The sequence below is a fragment of the Lathyrus oleraceus genome, chromosome 6, assembly GCF_024323335.1.
Source record: "Lathyrus oleraceus cultivar Zhongwan6 chromosome 6, CAAS_Psat_ZW6_1.0, whole genome shotgun sequence".
Classification (NCBI taxonomy): Eukaryota; Viridiplantae; Streptophyta; class Magnoliopsida; order Fabales; family Fabaceae; genus Lathyrus; species Lathyrus oleraceus.
The window spans coordinates 1,936,198-1,951,218 of record NC_066584.1 but is presented as its reverse complement, the minus strand read 5'-3'; the positions used below and the strand labels follow the sequence as shown (position 1 = coordinate 1,951,218).

Genomic DNA, 15,021 nt, shown 5'->3' with positions numbered 1-15,021 from the left:
TCAAACCTTAAGTCCTATGCCCTTGTGCATTGAGACATTTTCAAATCAAACATTTCCCCGCCCTGATGCGTTGAGAACTTTCAAAATCTAAAAACAACAAACAAACAAACATTTTTTAGACGAACTACGGTGCTCTGGTCCTTCAATAAATTTGAGGGTATGTAGGCATAAAGTTGTAACACTCTAGCGAGTAAAATAACCAAAAACATTTTCTTTGTCCTCCCTTTTATTTGGTTTCTATGGATGACATCAAAGATTTCCCTATCCATCTCCCCATAACGATGCTCTAAGGTACCTTTCTAAATTGCTCTTTGATCTTGAATTAATCTCCATTTCTATTTAGACGTCAATGCCATGTTTAACAACTTTATATTCTTTATCCCTAACCCTTCATTCTTCTTAATCTTGCAAACATTCTTCCAACTCACCCGCACAATACCCCCTCTTCTCTTAATTCCCCAACCATAAAAAATTGCTCTGGATACACACAATTTCTTTCAGGATCTTCTTCCGAGATTTGTAGAACGGTAACATGTAAATGGGAACATTATTAAGAGTAAAGTTAATTAGAGTTAATCTCCCACCAATCGATCGAAGTTTTCCTCTCCAAACATCCAACTTCTTTCTCAGTTTGTCAATAATTTCATTCCACGAAAAGACTCTCCTAAGATTGCACCCTACCAGAATACCTAAAAAATTAAAAGGCAGAAAATCTTTACAATAGGACAAGAAGTGTGAAGCAACCTCCATAAAATGCTCATTTAGATTCAAACAATATTATTTTCTTTTGAAAAATAATAATTTTCAGCCCAAAAACTAACTTGAAACCTCTAAGCACCGCTTTTAAACTCCATAAATTCTACCAGGATCCTTCCCCCATTATCATCATATCGCCTGTAAATTGCAACATGATATACTCTAGATTATCATTTAACTTGAAGCCCTTAATGTCTCCAATATCTATAGTCTTGTTCAACATACTTATTAATCCTTCTGAGACCGTTGAAAAAAGGAAAGGGGATAACGGATCCCCTTGCCTCAAACTCTCTGACATTTGAAGTCTTTAGTCGGGCTCTCGTTAACAAGGACCGAGAAAGAAGTTTCAAAGATATATGACTTCATCCATAATCTTCATTTACTGCTAAAGCCTAAAGATCTCAACATAAATCTCAGGAAACCCCACGATATGCAATCATAGGCCTTTTCGAAATCTACCTTTAAAATTAAAAACCCCTATTTACTTCTTTTGGCGAGGTCTAAAATCTCATTCAAAACCAACACCCCTTCTAAAATTTGACGACCCGAAATTAGGGATGACAATTTGACTCATTCTCTATATAAATATCCACTAAAACATCCATAACGGATAGGGTAAAAATGAGAACCCTCACTTAAATAAGAAGGTATGGATGCGGGTATAGACACATTAATAAAAAAAATCCACATGTTTAAAATATAAATAAATAAAAAACACTTAGATAGACCATATCAATAGAAAGAGAATATTCCTTATCAACTTGTCACTTAAAAAGTCAAATAACATAACCTTTACCTTACAAGGAAAATCCAAAAAAATTAATTATATAATGAAAATGCCTTGCATATTTAACCCAAAAATAAACATTATTTCTTCATAAAATCAAACTTTTTTTTTCTTATGGAATTGAAATTTGAGAAACAAGCTTGAAATGTAATGTTAAAATTTGAATTTTAAATTGGTAAAGAGTTTTACTGGTGGGCTCTAGGTCATTGTAACACACCTCTCTTGAATTAATATGTTTATCATGTGCACCAAACATGAAGTGATGATGGTATTGAGACGAAAAGCGTAGCCTAAAACAAACGAAACAGATCCATAGTAGGCATTGGGCGGCACCAAAACTACGTCCATTTTCACGTTTCTTTCTCTCTCATTTACCAAGTCCAAGATAGCGACATGCCTACGTACTACAAAATTACTATCATTGAAACAGTCTTCATTTCTTTCTATTACTATTTCATTTCACTCGAGTCAATTACCATAGCTTCTTCGTCGTCGTCGTGCTTCTTGCCACGAAACTTCCATAACCACATGTTTCAATCCCCTTTCAATTCCATTTCAGCGTCTCTTTTTTAATTTCTATTTTCTACGTTTACTTTTATTAGTTAATATCATTCCAATTCCATTATTCAACTGTGCGAATATCCTTCACATTTTTCTCATTCTCTTTTAGTCAAACTCATGAGATTAATTCCTAACTCAAATATAATACTCGTGTTCAATTCTTAACTGAATTTCGGTTTAACATTTCGATACTCTCTTCTAAACACTGATTTAACGGGTACACTATCTTCATCCTAACTAACTAACTAACTAACTCTTTCCACGCTTTTGTGCATGTCAATGTGTTAGTTATTGTTTTCATTTCAATTGAATTTGTGCAGGATTTCGATTTTTCCGACGATTATGGGATCGGTTTGTTCGGCTGGTAAAGCCGAGAGAAATAAAAATGGTGAGAGTGAAGTTTCTGGTGTTAGGAATCTTAACAGGTTAAAGAGCTTTGTAAACAGAAAGGGAAATTGTTATTCAAATTCAAAGAAGTCGAACTCTGGATTTTCTACTGAGTTCAAACTAGTTGATGATGATACAAATCTCAAATTAACAAGGAGAAAACAGGTAATTACTTCCTCTAGTTATCGATTTTAGTATTAATTTATTTGTGAATGTTAATTAGTACTATGATTCTATTAGGTAAATAGTGGATTAATGATAAAGTAACTTATAGTGTATGAATTTATAGCATAGGATTGGAATTTGGAAGTTTCTGTAAAAGTAATTTTCACTAGGAAATGAACGGTTACTTTCGCTAATATGACTAGTGATTTTCCTGAATCTGCAATTTATTTTTACTGTAAACTGTGTAATTAATTAAAGTCAATATGTTGCTTCTTAATTTAATCACTTGTTTTCGCATTCTGTAATTGGAATCTCTGTGGCACCGACGTCTCTTTAGAAAATGTGTGCTCGTGTCAGAGTCAGTGTCAGTGTCGGTGTCTGTTTCCGGTGTCGGTGCTTCATAGATTGAAATTTATTTTCATGTTTCACATTTTGATTTATGATTTCTTTGTTTTATAGGTCTCCCAAAGAGGGTCCTTGCTAGGAAGAGCTAGTGAGAAGGCAGTGGAAGTTTTGGACACACTGGGAAGTAGTTTGCCAAAGTTAAGTACCAGTGATGGTTTTATAACTGGCATGGTTCCTAAAAGGAATAAAATATCTATGTTGGCCTTTGAAGTAGCTAATACAATAACAAGAGGATCAATTTTGTTTCATTCATTATCTGAAGAAAATATTCAGTTACTTAAGAATGAGATTTTACAATCAGAAGGGGTGCAGAAGTTAGTTTCTACTGATACAAAGGAGTTAATCAGTTTTGTGGAGGCTGATAAAAGGTTCTTACTTGTTCATATACCATCATAAGCTTCAAAATCCTATGAATGTATTATATTTTGCTTTCTCTTTATGTTCATTATCTTTGAATTTTGGGTTAATTTTCAGGGAAGAATTCAATGTCTTCTCCCGGGAAGTAGTTAGATTTGGAAATACTTGTAAGGACCCTCAGTGGCATAACCTCGATCGATATTTCTTGCGGTGAGTTTGTTTGGTTTTGCATGCAACCTTAAGACAATGTTATATGGTAAATCATTTAGAAACAAATAAAAAACATTTCGGATTATAATTTTATTTCACAAACAATTTCAGATTAGACTTGGATGCCTTAAGCAACAAGCAACTTAGGGCAGAGGCAGAAAAGACTATGCAAGACTTGTCCTCTCTAGCTCAGAATACTGCTGTAAGAAAATAGTAATTTTAAATTAAGTTTTTCTTCTGTGTTTATCGAATTGGTTAACTGATTCTGAGGAAATAGCAAAAACATTATGTTGATATTGTTTCTTATACAATACCTTAAAGTGTATGAATATTCATTTTTGTAGCATATCAACAAAGTTTATTCATATTTTGGTAGAGTTTAGGCTATTATCAATGTTGTTTAAACTTTAGATTTCCCATATTTTCTACTTCTGATGGGGTTGAATTTCTGCTTTGTACTACGATTTTTTAGTTCCTTCTTTAAATAAGTATTGTTATTTTCTGTGTGTAGGAATTATACCATGAGTTGAATGCATTGGACCGTTTTCAACAAGATTATAACCAAAAGGTTAAGGAATTGGAGTTCTTAAATCTTCCTCTCAATGGTTAGAAACATCATTAAATAATTTCCCCTCAAAAGTTCTAACTCTCAATATCAATGATCAATGTAGTTTTTTAGAATTTATTGAGATTATTTTGAATTTTACTTGTAATCAATATCATGACTTCTAGAAAATCTCAGACTAAAATGTTTGTATTGTAACTCGTATCTACACATTCATAAGTCAGTTTCTTTGTTATTGTAGGGGAAGGTCTCACAGCTTTTCATAGTGAGCTTAAGCATCAAAGAAAGCTTGTGAAGAGCTTGCAAAGGAAATCCCTTTGGTCCAAAAATTTAGAGGAGGTATAAGAAGGAATAATTCCTCATTTGAATCTATCATTGTTGAATAACTGTTCTATTTCAGCACATTTTACAATAATAGACTTATTCTTTTCACCTACCTACTACAGATAGTTGAAAAGCTTGTTGATATAGCCACACACATACATCAAGCGATTTTCGAGTTCCTTGGGAAAAATGGTATGGAAACATACCAAACATGAATTTGAAATCAATTGCTACTTGCCTGAATTATATGCATAAATTTTTTATTAAATCGGGGATTCTTATAGCAGGTACAATTGCAGTAAAAAATCGGAACCGACCTCAAAGACTAGGCGAAGCTGGTCTTGCACTGCACTATGCTAACATTATCAATCAGATAAATGTGATAGTAAGTCTAGTTCCATAATGTTTTATCCATACCAGATAGTAGAGACAATATTGCAGAAAATTGCAATAAAAAATGTGGCCTTTGTGGATAGTTTATTTATTTGGTTTCTTTATCTACATACAATGATGGTTTCTAACTTTATATCAGGCATCACGCCCAACTGTTCTTCCTCCGAATATGAGGGACACATTGTATAAAGGTTTGCCCAAAAATATTAAGAACGCTCTTCCTTCCAGGTTGCAAAACGATACCGTTACAAGAGAGGTATACACGATTTTTCTAGTACATTTTACCTTCTGCTTGAAGATTAGAGTTTAATTTCTTGTTTGGAGTATGCTAATTGGAAATATTGTGTAGCTCTCCGTTGCTCAAGTCAAAGCTGAAATGGATAAGATTCTCCAGTGGCTTACTCCATTTGCCACAAATACGGCCAAGTATGATAATACTACTATTCTTTGCACATGGTGTCCCAGTTGCATTGTTTTGTTATTTGAATTGAAAATTAGTAATTTGACTTTCTCTAGAAACAAAAGTGTCACTTTTAAAGATGAAGTGACTAATTATAGTGACTCGCTCACAAATCAACATTTGAAATTTAAATAACTATACATCTAAGTGCATATAATCATATTTTCACATGTTTATTTTTGTAACTAATGATCATATAAAAATTTCAATTACACACATGTCCCTCTATTTTCTTAAAATATACAAGATGTATGATGCATCTCTTATTTAAACAGACATGTAATAAGTGTAACTTTCACATCAAGTAACCATAATTAATCTTTGTTTGAAAAATAAAAAGGATATGTATCATTCATGTTAATGAATTTTTCCCTTTTTATTATTAAAAACAAAATTGGAAATTACAGCACGTTATTCCCCACTTTTTCTTCAAAATCGATACCTTATAAATGGCTTATTCTGTTTTTCTTATCTGTATATGTTGCAGAGCACACCAAGGTTTTGGATGGGTTGGCGAATGGGCAAATACAAGGTAGATTGCTTAGTTTAGTGCACGAGTTTGATGAAATTATGGTAGCAATGTGACTTCCTCGAAACTTTAAAATGTTGATTTTCTCAAAATTACAGTCATACACGATGGTTCTGTCAAATTCATCGTCAATTCAAACACGTGCTAGTTTTACTTGTTTTATAGGACAATTAGACTTTGCATTTAGTTTGTGATTTATTAACTTTAGATATGGGTTTTGCAGTAGTGAGTCTGTAGAAAAGATAGCAGGCAAAGAAGCCAACCTTATTCGCCTTCACACACTCCATTACGCCAACAAACAGAAGACAGATTTTCACATCCTGGAACTATTGGTTCTGCTTCACTGTTTAGTTACTTTTGCAAGATACAGACACAACGCCACAAGACCAATGTCTAGTACAAGAACTTCTTCTCCCAACAAAGGACTCCATTTTCAGTCAAAGATGTTGCAATTCATTTCGCTGACTCAGTTGTCTGAAGAGGAAAGGAGATTGTTGGAAGAGGTAACTACAAGGAGATGGATTCCAGGAATTAGCAAAAGTGAGAATCTTGCAGGGACTAAGAAAAAAGAAGCTATGGTTTGGCATTTTAGCAACAGTGTTGGGAGCTCACCAGCTAAGTGGCTCTTTGCAACAAAGTTGGACTTGGATGTTATGGATGGCCTATAAGATGCTCAGACTTTTGTTGGTTAATTATAAAGAGTTTTTCAATCAATCCCTATAACACAAGAATTTATTAAAACAACTTTTTCGATAATGTAATTTCTATCAAAATATACTATCAGAAAGCATGCTATCTGTAGAATATTTTGACAGATTTAAAGAGTGGATTGAATAACTCCAATTTTTATCATCCAACATTGACAACCATTGTCAATTCATATATTGTATATCTATACATAATTTTTTTTATTGTTTGCTTTGAAATTTACTAGGTACTTACATATATAGAAAGGAAAGCTAAATAGAACACTTTTTGGCATAGGAAAGTTGTAAATAGAATATATGCTTGTTTTTTTATGTTCGATACCATGGTATAAATTCCGTCCATGTTTATTATTATTAACTTTGAATGAAGATATCTAAGATTAATTAATATTCCAATTTAGTCTCATAAAATATAAATATAAAAAACTACTGAAACTATTGTATAAACAAATTTATTAACTTAATTAACCCTTTGGGGATGGGCTATTAGGGATCAGATTGATTAGATGAGAGTGCCCAATTGTCGTAACCAGGCTTGGGGCGAACACCCAACTCGCATATTAAATGCGAGACTCGACCACTCCTCATATCCCATTTCTGCCTGAAGGATCATGGTTTTAAATTACTTTAATCTTTTGATCTTATAGCATCCAATTATTCCTATATCAATATATGATTCGATGTGGGGTTATAAGTAACATAACGTCACGCGCACTCCATGCTCCAATTCATGCTTTCACTCTTCTAAATTAACCAAGTAATCAAATGTTTCGAAACAAGTTTCATTTTCTTGTGCAACTCAATAATTTGGCTGCTTTTCGTTTTGTCTCATGAACCAGATTTGGCCTAATGTAATCTATCTACTTCCCCTAATATTCCAAATACAAAGTGCTGAATTAAATTAAGCTTCAATGCATCTATAACAGCATGAATCAACTTTCTGGTTATGCTCAATTGTTAGGCAATATCAAAAACTGAAACAATGGAACAATAGTGGGAAGAATTATTCCAACCAGAAAGTGGTAAGTTAAGTTAACATGAATAGTAGATTCAGCTACTCAACTACCAGAACAAAACATTATACAATTGTGAATAAAATGTCAAAAGCTAGTGTTTATAAGTCTTGCACTACACATAAAATAATAGTATAATAATCGTTGATATGATATAGAGCATATCTATATGGTCTTTAGAAGTTGTCAAATAAGACTCACTTTTTATTATCCATTTAGCATCTCTGCCGGAAAGGTTACACTTGCTGGCAACTACAACTAGCTGCTAGGATTTGGGAAGCTTCACATGACAAAATTCAATTGAAATTTCAACACACTTTTATTCCTTTACACGTTCGGCCACTTTGATAGTAATATTTATGAATAAATATGTGAATAAAAAGTATTTTAATTTATAATTATTGCATATCTTTAAAATAATTTAGTCAAAATAAAAAATAAATGACAATGTATAAGAGACAACTACGTAATCTAAAGTTGCTGCATGTTTCTATTTAGTTCTACATATCCTGTTTACTCCAAAGTCTCCCACGAGTTGCTAGAATAGTTTTATGTTTTTTTTTTTGGAAACTTTGTGTAGGGTAGTCACAATTTAATAAATGTAAAATAAATAGAGGTTTTATTTAATCAACGATTTATTCTGACAAATATTTTACGAAGTCCTATTTAACTATAGTTAAATCCTATCAAATTTAAGACTCTATGCGATAACTCACCTTGCACGCCCTTAAAGACGACATTGTTAGTTACTGTTATTGTGTTTTAACTTTTAACTAGTTTAACATTAGTTGTTAGTTTTTGTTTTATAATTTTGAAAAAAAGACGAATTGAAAATTAGATCATTGTCTTGAAGACGTTTAATATAACTGTTCAAAATTGTCTAAAACAAACGATCAACCAGACGACTCTAAGATAAAATAACATTGTTTTATGTTGTACGATTACTACTCACACGTTAGATAATCGATTTAGAAATACATTTTCTATGGTATAAAGACCATTCTAAATAGTTTATGAGACAATGAAAAAGTCAGATAATTCTCTATAGAGATTCAATAATAATCTATTGGCCCCTTCAAAATATTACTCAAACGAGGAGAAACTAAAATAATTTTTCAAAGAAAATTCAATAATAATCGTTTAACCACTCCAATATTTTGAAATAAAACATATGCGCTTTTTTATATAATGAAATAAGTTATTCATGAAAGAATATGAATTCGTGAGACTTATATTCTCCTGTTTTTTATATATGCTAGAAATTAGTTATAATGTGTAAGTTGAGCAATGTAAAACATATAATTTTCTCAATTAAGATACTGTTTATTGGTGTTTTTAGTAATTCAAGTCACAAATTTTAATTCACTTAGTAGATTAAACTCGAAAAAATTCTACGAATAATTTCTACAAGTCAGTTTGATGACATGTATTTGTCCTTGGATGTTGATGTTTGAATATAAGAAAAATTGGATAGAAATCTCAATAAGAACTGTTATAAAATATTTTACTTATATATTAAAAAGTGATTCTTACATGTTACATCTACATGCTTTAAATAAGAGAGAATAGAAGACCTAATGGGCCTCATTACTAATAGAAATAATTACTATTTACAATCTAATATTTACAACACTCCCCCTCAAGCTGGTGAATGGATATCTATCATTCCCAGCTTGCAAGTAAGTTGCCTGAATCTTTCTGTTGGTAAGCCTTTTGTTAACACATCTGCCAGTTGATGCCCGGAAGGAACGTAAGATGTAGTTATTAGTCCACTATCCAACTTCTCTTTGATAAAATGTCGGTCAATCTCAATGTGTTTAGTCCTGTCATGCTGAACAGGATTATGAGCAATACTAATAGCTGATTTATTGTCACAAAACAATGTCATAGGACCTTCACATTGTATCTTTAAGTCTTCTAGAATTTGTTTCATCCACAATAGCTCACAAATTCCTAATGCCATAGCTCTAAATTCTGCCTCGGCGCTTGATCGAGCAACTACACTTTGCTTCTTACTCTTCCAAGCTACAAGGTTACCACACAGAAAAGTACAATAGCCTGACGTAGATCTTCTGTCACTCACTGATTCGGCATAATCCGCATCAGTGTAAGTCTCCATAGTTAGATTTCCACCTCTTTTAAACAAAAGTCCTCTCCCTGGAGTTGCTTTAAGATATTGTAGAACGCGGTCTACAGCCTGCAAATGTCTCACCCTCGGATCATGCATGAATTGGCTCACCACACTGACTGCATATGCCAAATCTGGTCTAGTGTGTGCCAAGTAAATCAATTTTCCCACTAATCTCTGATATTGACCCTTGTCAACTTTGTCACTTTCCTCCTCAAAGCTTATCCTGTGATTTTGTTCAATGGGAACACTTGCAGGTTTGCATCCAAGTTTGCCAGTTTCCTGCAAAAGATCAAGCACATACTTCCTTTGAGAAATAAAGATGCCTTGCTTTGAGTAGGCTACCTCAATTCCCAAGAAATACTTGAGTTGCCCAAGGTCTTTCATCTCAAACTCTGCTGATAATTTCTCTTTGAGGAAATGTCTCTCAGTCAAATCATCTCCTGTAACAATAATATCATCAACATAAACAAGAAGTATAGTCAGTTTTCCTCCTTGTGAATGTTTAAAAAATAAAGTGTGGTCTCCTTGACTTTGCTTATAGCCCAAACACATCATTGCCTTTGTGAACCTTCCAAACCATGCCCGAGGGGACTGCTTTAGTCCATATAAGGCTTTCTTCAATTTACACACCTTGTTAGCTCCATTTGTTATGCCAACACCTGGTGGAATCTCCATATACACTTCTTCCTCTAAGTCTCCATGCAAGAACACATTTTTAACATCAAACTGTTGCAATTCCCATCCACATGAAGCAGCAAGAGATAGTAAAATTCGAACAGTATTCATCTTTGCCACTGGGGCAAATGTCTCCTCATAATCAATACCATACGTCTGAGTATAACCTTTTGCCACTAGTCTTGCTTTGTACCGATCAAGTGTACCATCAGATTTGTACTTTACAGTATAGATCCATCTGCATCCAACTGGACTTTTGTCTCTTTTCCTTTCAATAATCTCCCAAGTACCATTTTTTTCAAGTGCTCTCATTTCCTCATCCATAGCTTGGACCCAATTTTTATTTTGCAATGCTTCTTCAACAGATGATGGGATTTTCACAGAATCAACAGCTGCAACAAAACTTTGATATTGTGTGGAAAGATGTTTAGTGGAGACATATTGAGAGATAGGGTGTCGATATAGGGAGGGACAAGATCTTTTATCCTTCCTCAAAGCAATGGGTAAATCAACTGGATTAGTGTCACAAGTATCAGAAATGGCACAATCATCACTAGAGGAATCATTTTCAGTACTTACCTCCAGTTCAGGCGATTGAATTTGTTTCTGGAGAAGGTCAGATTTACTTCTTCTCTGATACACTAGAGTTGGTGCTGGAGGTGCTGATTCCTGTAAAACAGAAGGCCTTGAAGGACCAGGAACACTTACTGGCTCAGATTCAGGTGTTGAACTAGGACTCAAACTCAAACTAGGTGACAACTCGGGTTCAAGAGAGGGAACACTGATAGGTGTTCTAGGGAGGCTAGGACCAAGGATCAGAAACTCGGACTCAGACTCTGACTCTGACTCTAAGTCACTTATGTTCTCCCCTTGAGACTGAGAACGAGTGAAATATGACACATTTTCATGAAAGGTGACATCTTTGGAGACAAAGAATTTTCGACTCGGGGGATGATAACATTTGTACCCTCTTTTGTTGGGTGCATAACCCAGAAAGATACATCTGACAGCACGGGGATCCAATTTGTTGCGATATTGTTTGTGAACATGAACAAAAGCAACACAACCAAAAATGCGAGACTCAAGAGTGTGTAAGATAGGAACAGATGGAAAACGTGAAAGCATAAATTGGGCAGGACTTTGATTACCTAACACTCGAGATGGGACCCGGTTAATCAGATAGGCAGCAGTAAGAATTGCCTCACCCCAATAAGAGGTAGGAACAGACATTTGAAAAAGGAGAGATCTAGCAACTTCAAGTAAATGACGATTTTTTCTTTCTGCGACACCGTTTTGTTGTGGGGTGTCAACACATGTGAATTCATGGAGAATGCCATGTTTACTAGTGAAGTTGGAAAAGGTATGATTGACATATTCTTTACCATTGTCAGAACGAATTCTTTTTATGCCTTTTCCAAATTGCGTTTGTACCATATTATAAAATTGGATAAATATTTGTGGTACTTCGGATTTAGTATTCATCAAGAAAATCCAAGTTACCCGAGTACAATCATCAATAAATGAGACAAACCATTTTGCACCAAAAATATTAGAGGTAGGGGCAGGTCCCCAAACATCAGAATGAATCAAATCAAAAGGTTCATCACTTTTATTAAAACTGGAAGGAAAAGATACACGATTGTGTTTTGCCAACTGACAAATGTAACACCCTTCTAAAATACCCCAATATTTAATTAAAATAACAAAACATAAATCAGAGTAAATATGCAATTCAAGGGTGTCACACATGACACTTCACACCATTTTCCAAAATATCCTGTCATGCTCATTTATTTAATCAAAATAAAACATTTGCATAATACGCAGCGGATAGAAATCAAATCAATCGTGCAAAACATGTAACACATTACATGTAAAATTATTCAACAAGGTAAAACATCCCGTCCCGATGTTACATCTACCAGAGCATGACCCACTAAGGAACTACACTAGACTCCAAGGACTAGCTTCTACTCAATCACTGCTCGTTACTTGAAAAATAGTTGTAAGGGTGAGTTCCTCAATCGATATAATAAGCATTATAAAATATCATGTAATGCTAAGTAATTTAACACATATCATCACCCTAATCAGATCACACATATTCAGCAACGGCCATATCAACTCATAATCATCATCATCATCATACTCAAACTCAACATAACCATAAAACACACGTATAATATTGGAATACATCCATTCATATTATACGCCATACATATATATAATTATGCAATGAGACTCCATGCATACGGTACCGACTATTCGTGAACATATAGTTCAACCTCACCGACCAAATCCAGGTACGGCTACCAAGCTCACTAGTCCCACTCATTTGAGACTTAGTGACTCACTCACTAATTCCTCACCATGGGAATTAGCTACCACCCCAAGGGCTATGATATGCACGCTAATCACCTAGCATGCAAACATCAACAACAATCCACAATACTAACTCACTAATTCCTCACCATGGGAATTAGCTACCACCATAAAGGCCACAATATGCAAGCTAGATCACTTAGTCATGCAAACATCAACAATCATCCACAATGGACATATGCTCACACTCTAAGCCATAAACAGTCCATTCATAATTTCATACATGATATACACATTCACAACATTATGCATACCATCAGACATCATCAACATATTTACCACATAATCATATTAGGTCATACCACATAATTAATCACAGCATTAGCACACTCTACTAATACCTATACTACTCAAAACAACGGGAAATGATCCCTACTCTATCATACATCAGCTAAATTACATTACTCAGCTGAACAACCAAAAACTGCACAACAACAGCACAGAAAGATCACAATCCTGCCCATACGCGTACTGCCTAGTCCCATACGCGTATGGCCCATTTCTCAGCCAATCCCATACGCGTATCACCTGTCTCATACGCGTATGCTACGCGTACCACTTCCTCATACGCGTACCAACAGAGGCCAAACCACGTTCAAAATATCATCTTCCTCATCCATACGCGTATTGCCTAGTGCCATACGCGTACCAGACCATCTCATACGCGTATTACCTAATGCCATACGCGTATGACCAGAAACCAGATTTCCAGATCTGCTATGGTTTTCTCTGCTACGAGATCTCCCAATTCCAACCTCCCACAATCCAATTTTTCACATTAATCATTCATATCATCTAACACGAATCATACCTTATTCGATTTCACAATTGCTAACATTATTACATCTAATTCCTACGAATTTCTCCAATTAAACCCATATTTCGTTCATCCAATATTTTCACAAATCTCAGCATACATCATTCTAATCAGAGTCAAAACAATGGTTTATCACTACCCACTACATGTTATCCCATAATACCCATTAATCGACGATAAACCCCCCTTACCTGAGTTAATCCGGCGAATCTTTAAGCTTCAAGCTCTTCCTCTCTTCAACCCTTGTTCTCTGGCTCTCTTTGCCCTTTTTCCACTTTTCTGTCCCTTTTTCCTTTTCACGTGAAAATAACCCTTTTACCAAATGGGACCTTTTCTAATTCCAACTTTTATTCCAATAATAATAATGATAAAATAATCCAATAATAATAATTCCAATAAAAATATTCCAATTATTTAATTAAATTAATAAATATATTATTAACTTAAATTAAATAATTATCTTATTTTATCGGGGTGTTACAACTCTCCCCCACTAAAAGAGTTTTCGTCCTCGAAAACATACCTCAAGCGAATAACTCCGGATACGACTCCTTCATCTGGCTCTCAAGTTCCCAAGTCACATTGCCACCTGCTGGTCCTCCCCAAGCTACTTTTACTAAAGCAATCTCTTTACCCCGCAGCTGCTTCAACTCTCGATCCTCAATCCTCATAGGTGATGTTTCAACAGTCAGGTTATCTCTCACCTGTACATCATCTACTTGGACCACATGCGACGGATCATGAATGTACCTCCTCAACTGAGACACATGAAAAACCTCATGCAAATTCGCAAGTGACGGCGGTAAAGCGATACGATAGGCTACCTCTCCTATCCTCTCCAAAATCTGATAAGGACCAATAAATCGAGGTGTCAACTTCTTCGACTTCAAAGCTCGACCAACCCCAGTTATCGGAGTAACACGAAGAAACACATGATCTCCCTCTTGAAACTCAAGTGACTTCCTCCTCTTGTCGTGATAACTCTTCTGACGACTCTGAGCAATCCTCATCTTCTCCTGAATCACCTTAATCTTTTCCGTAGTTTGTTGAACAATCTCCGGTCCAACCACAGCACTCTCACCGGACTCATACCAACATAAAGGCGTCCGACATCTCCTACCATACAAGGCTTCAAACGGTGCCATACCAATGCTCGAATGAAAACTATTGTTGTAGGTAAACTCAATCAAAGGTAAATAACAATCCCAAGCACCTCCTTTTTCCAAAACACAAGCCCTCAAAAGATCCTCTAGTGACTGAATCGTCCTCTTAGTCTGACCATCAGTCTGCGGATGATATGCAGAACTCAATCTCAGCTTAGTTCCCAAAGCCTTCTGCAAACCTTCCCAAAACTTCGATGTAAATCTAGGATCTCTGTCTGAAACAATACTCGACGG

At 34.9% G+C, this 15,021-nt stretch overlaps 1 protein-coding gene and 1 non-coding gene across 3 annotated transcripts; one reads left to right on the top strand and one right to left on the bottom strand.

The window, feature by feature from the left end:
* Positions 1-1,878: 1,878 nt before the first annotated feature.
* LOC127093457 (protein PSK SIMULATOR 2) lies at positions 1,879-6,975 on the top strand. 2 transcript variants are annotated; one of them, XM_051032384.1, is made up of 13 exons: positions 1,879-2,321; positions 2,425-2,656; positions 3,116-3,429; positions 3,536-3,628; positions 3,740-3,830; positions 4,140-4,233; positions 4,435-4,532; positions 4,640-4,709; positions 4,805-4,902; positions 5,050-5,166; positions 5,260-5,336; positions 5,858-5,902; positions 6,123-6,975. In XM_051032384.1, the coding sequence occupies exons 2-13, from the start codon at positions 2,447-2,449 to the stop codon at positions 6,565-6,567; spliced, it is 1,752 nt and encodes a 583-aa protein (XP_050888341.1). In that variant the 5' UTR covers positions 1,879-2,321; positions 2,425-2,446; the 3' UTR covers positions 6,568-6,975. The 2 variants fall into 2 exon arrangements, with proteins under 2 accessions (XP_050888341.1, XP_050888340.1); XM_051032383.1 differs by having other exon boundaries at positions 4,802-4,902.
* Positions 6,976-7,095: 120 nt separating this feature from the next.
* On the bottom strand, positions 7,096-7,199 carry LOC127099472 (small nucleolar RNA Z279/snoR105/snoR108). Its single transcript, XR_007793969.1, has one exon. It is a non-coding gene; the product is annotated as a small nucleolar RNA Z279/snoR105/snoR108 (small nucleolar RNA).
* Between the last annotated feature and the right edge of the window lie 7,822 nt (positions 7,200-15,021).

Bases quoted from the DNA above. Each gene is read 5' to 3' on its own strand.
- LOC127093457 (XM_051032383.1), top strand. From the start codon at position 2,447: ATGGGATCGGTTTGTTCGGCTGGTAAAGCCGAGAGAAATAAAAATGGT. The intron at 5,167-5,259 runs GTATACACGATT...AATATTGTGTAG, and splicing joins ACGATACCGTTACAAGAGAG to CTCTCCGTTGCTCAAGTCAA. The intron at 5,903-6,122 runs GTAGATTGCTTA...TGGGTTTTGCAG, and splicing joins GGCGAATGGGCAAATACAAG to TAGTGAGTCTGTAGAAAAGA.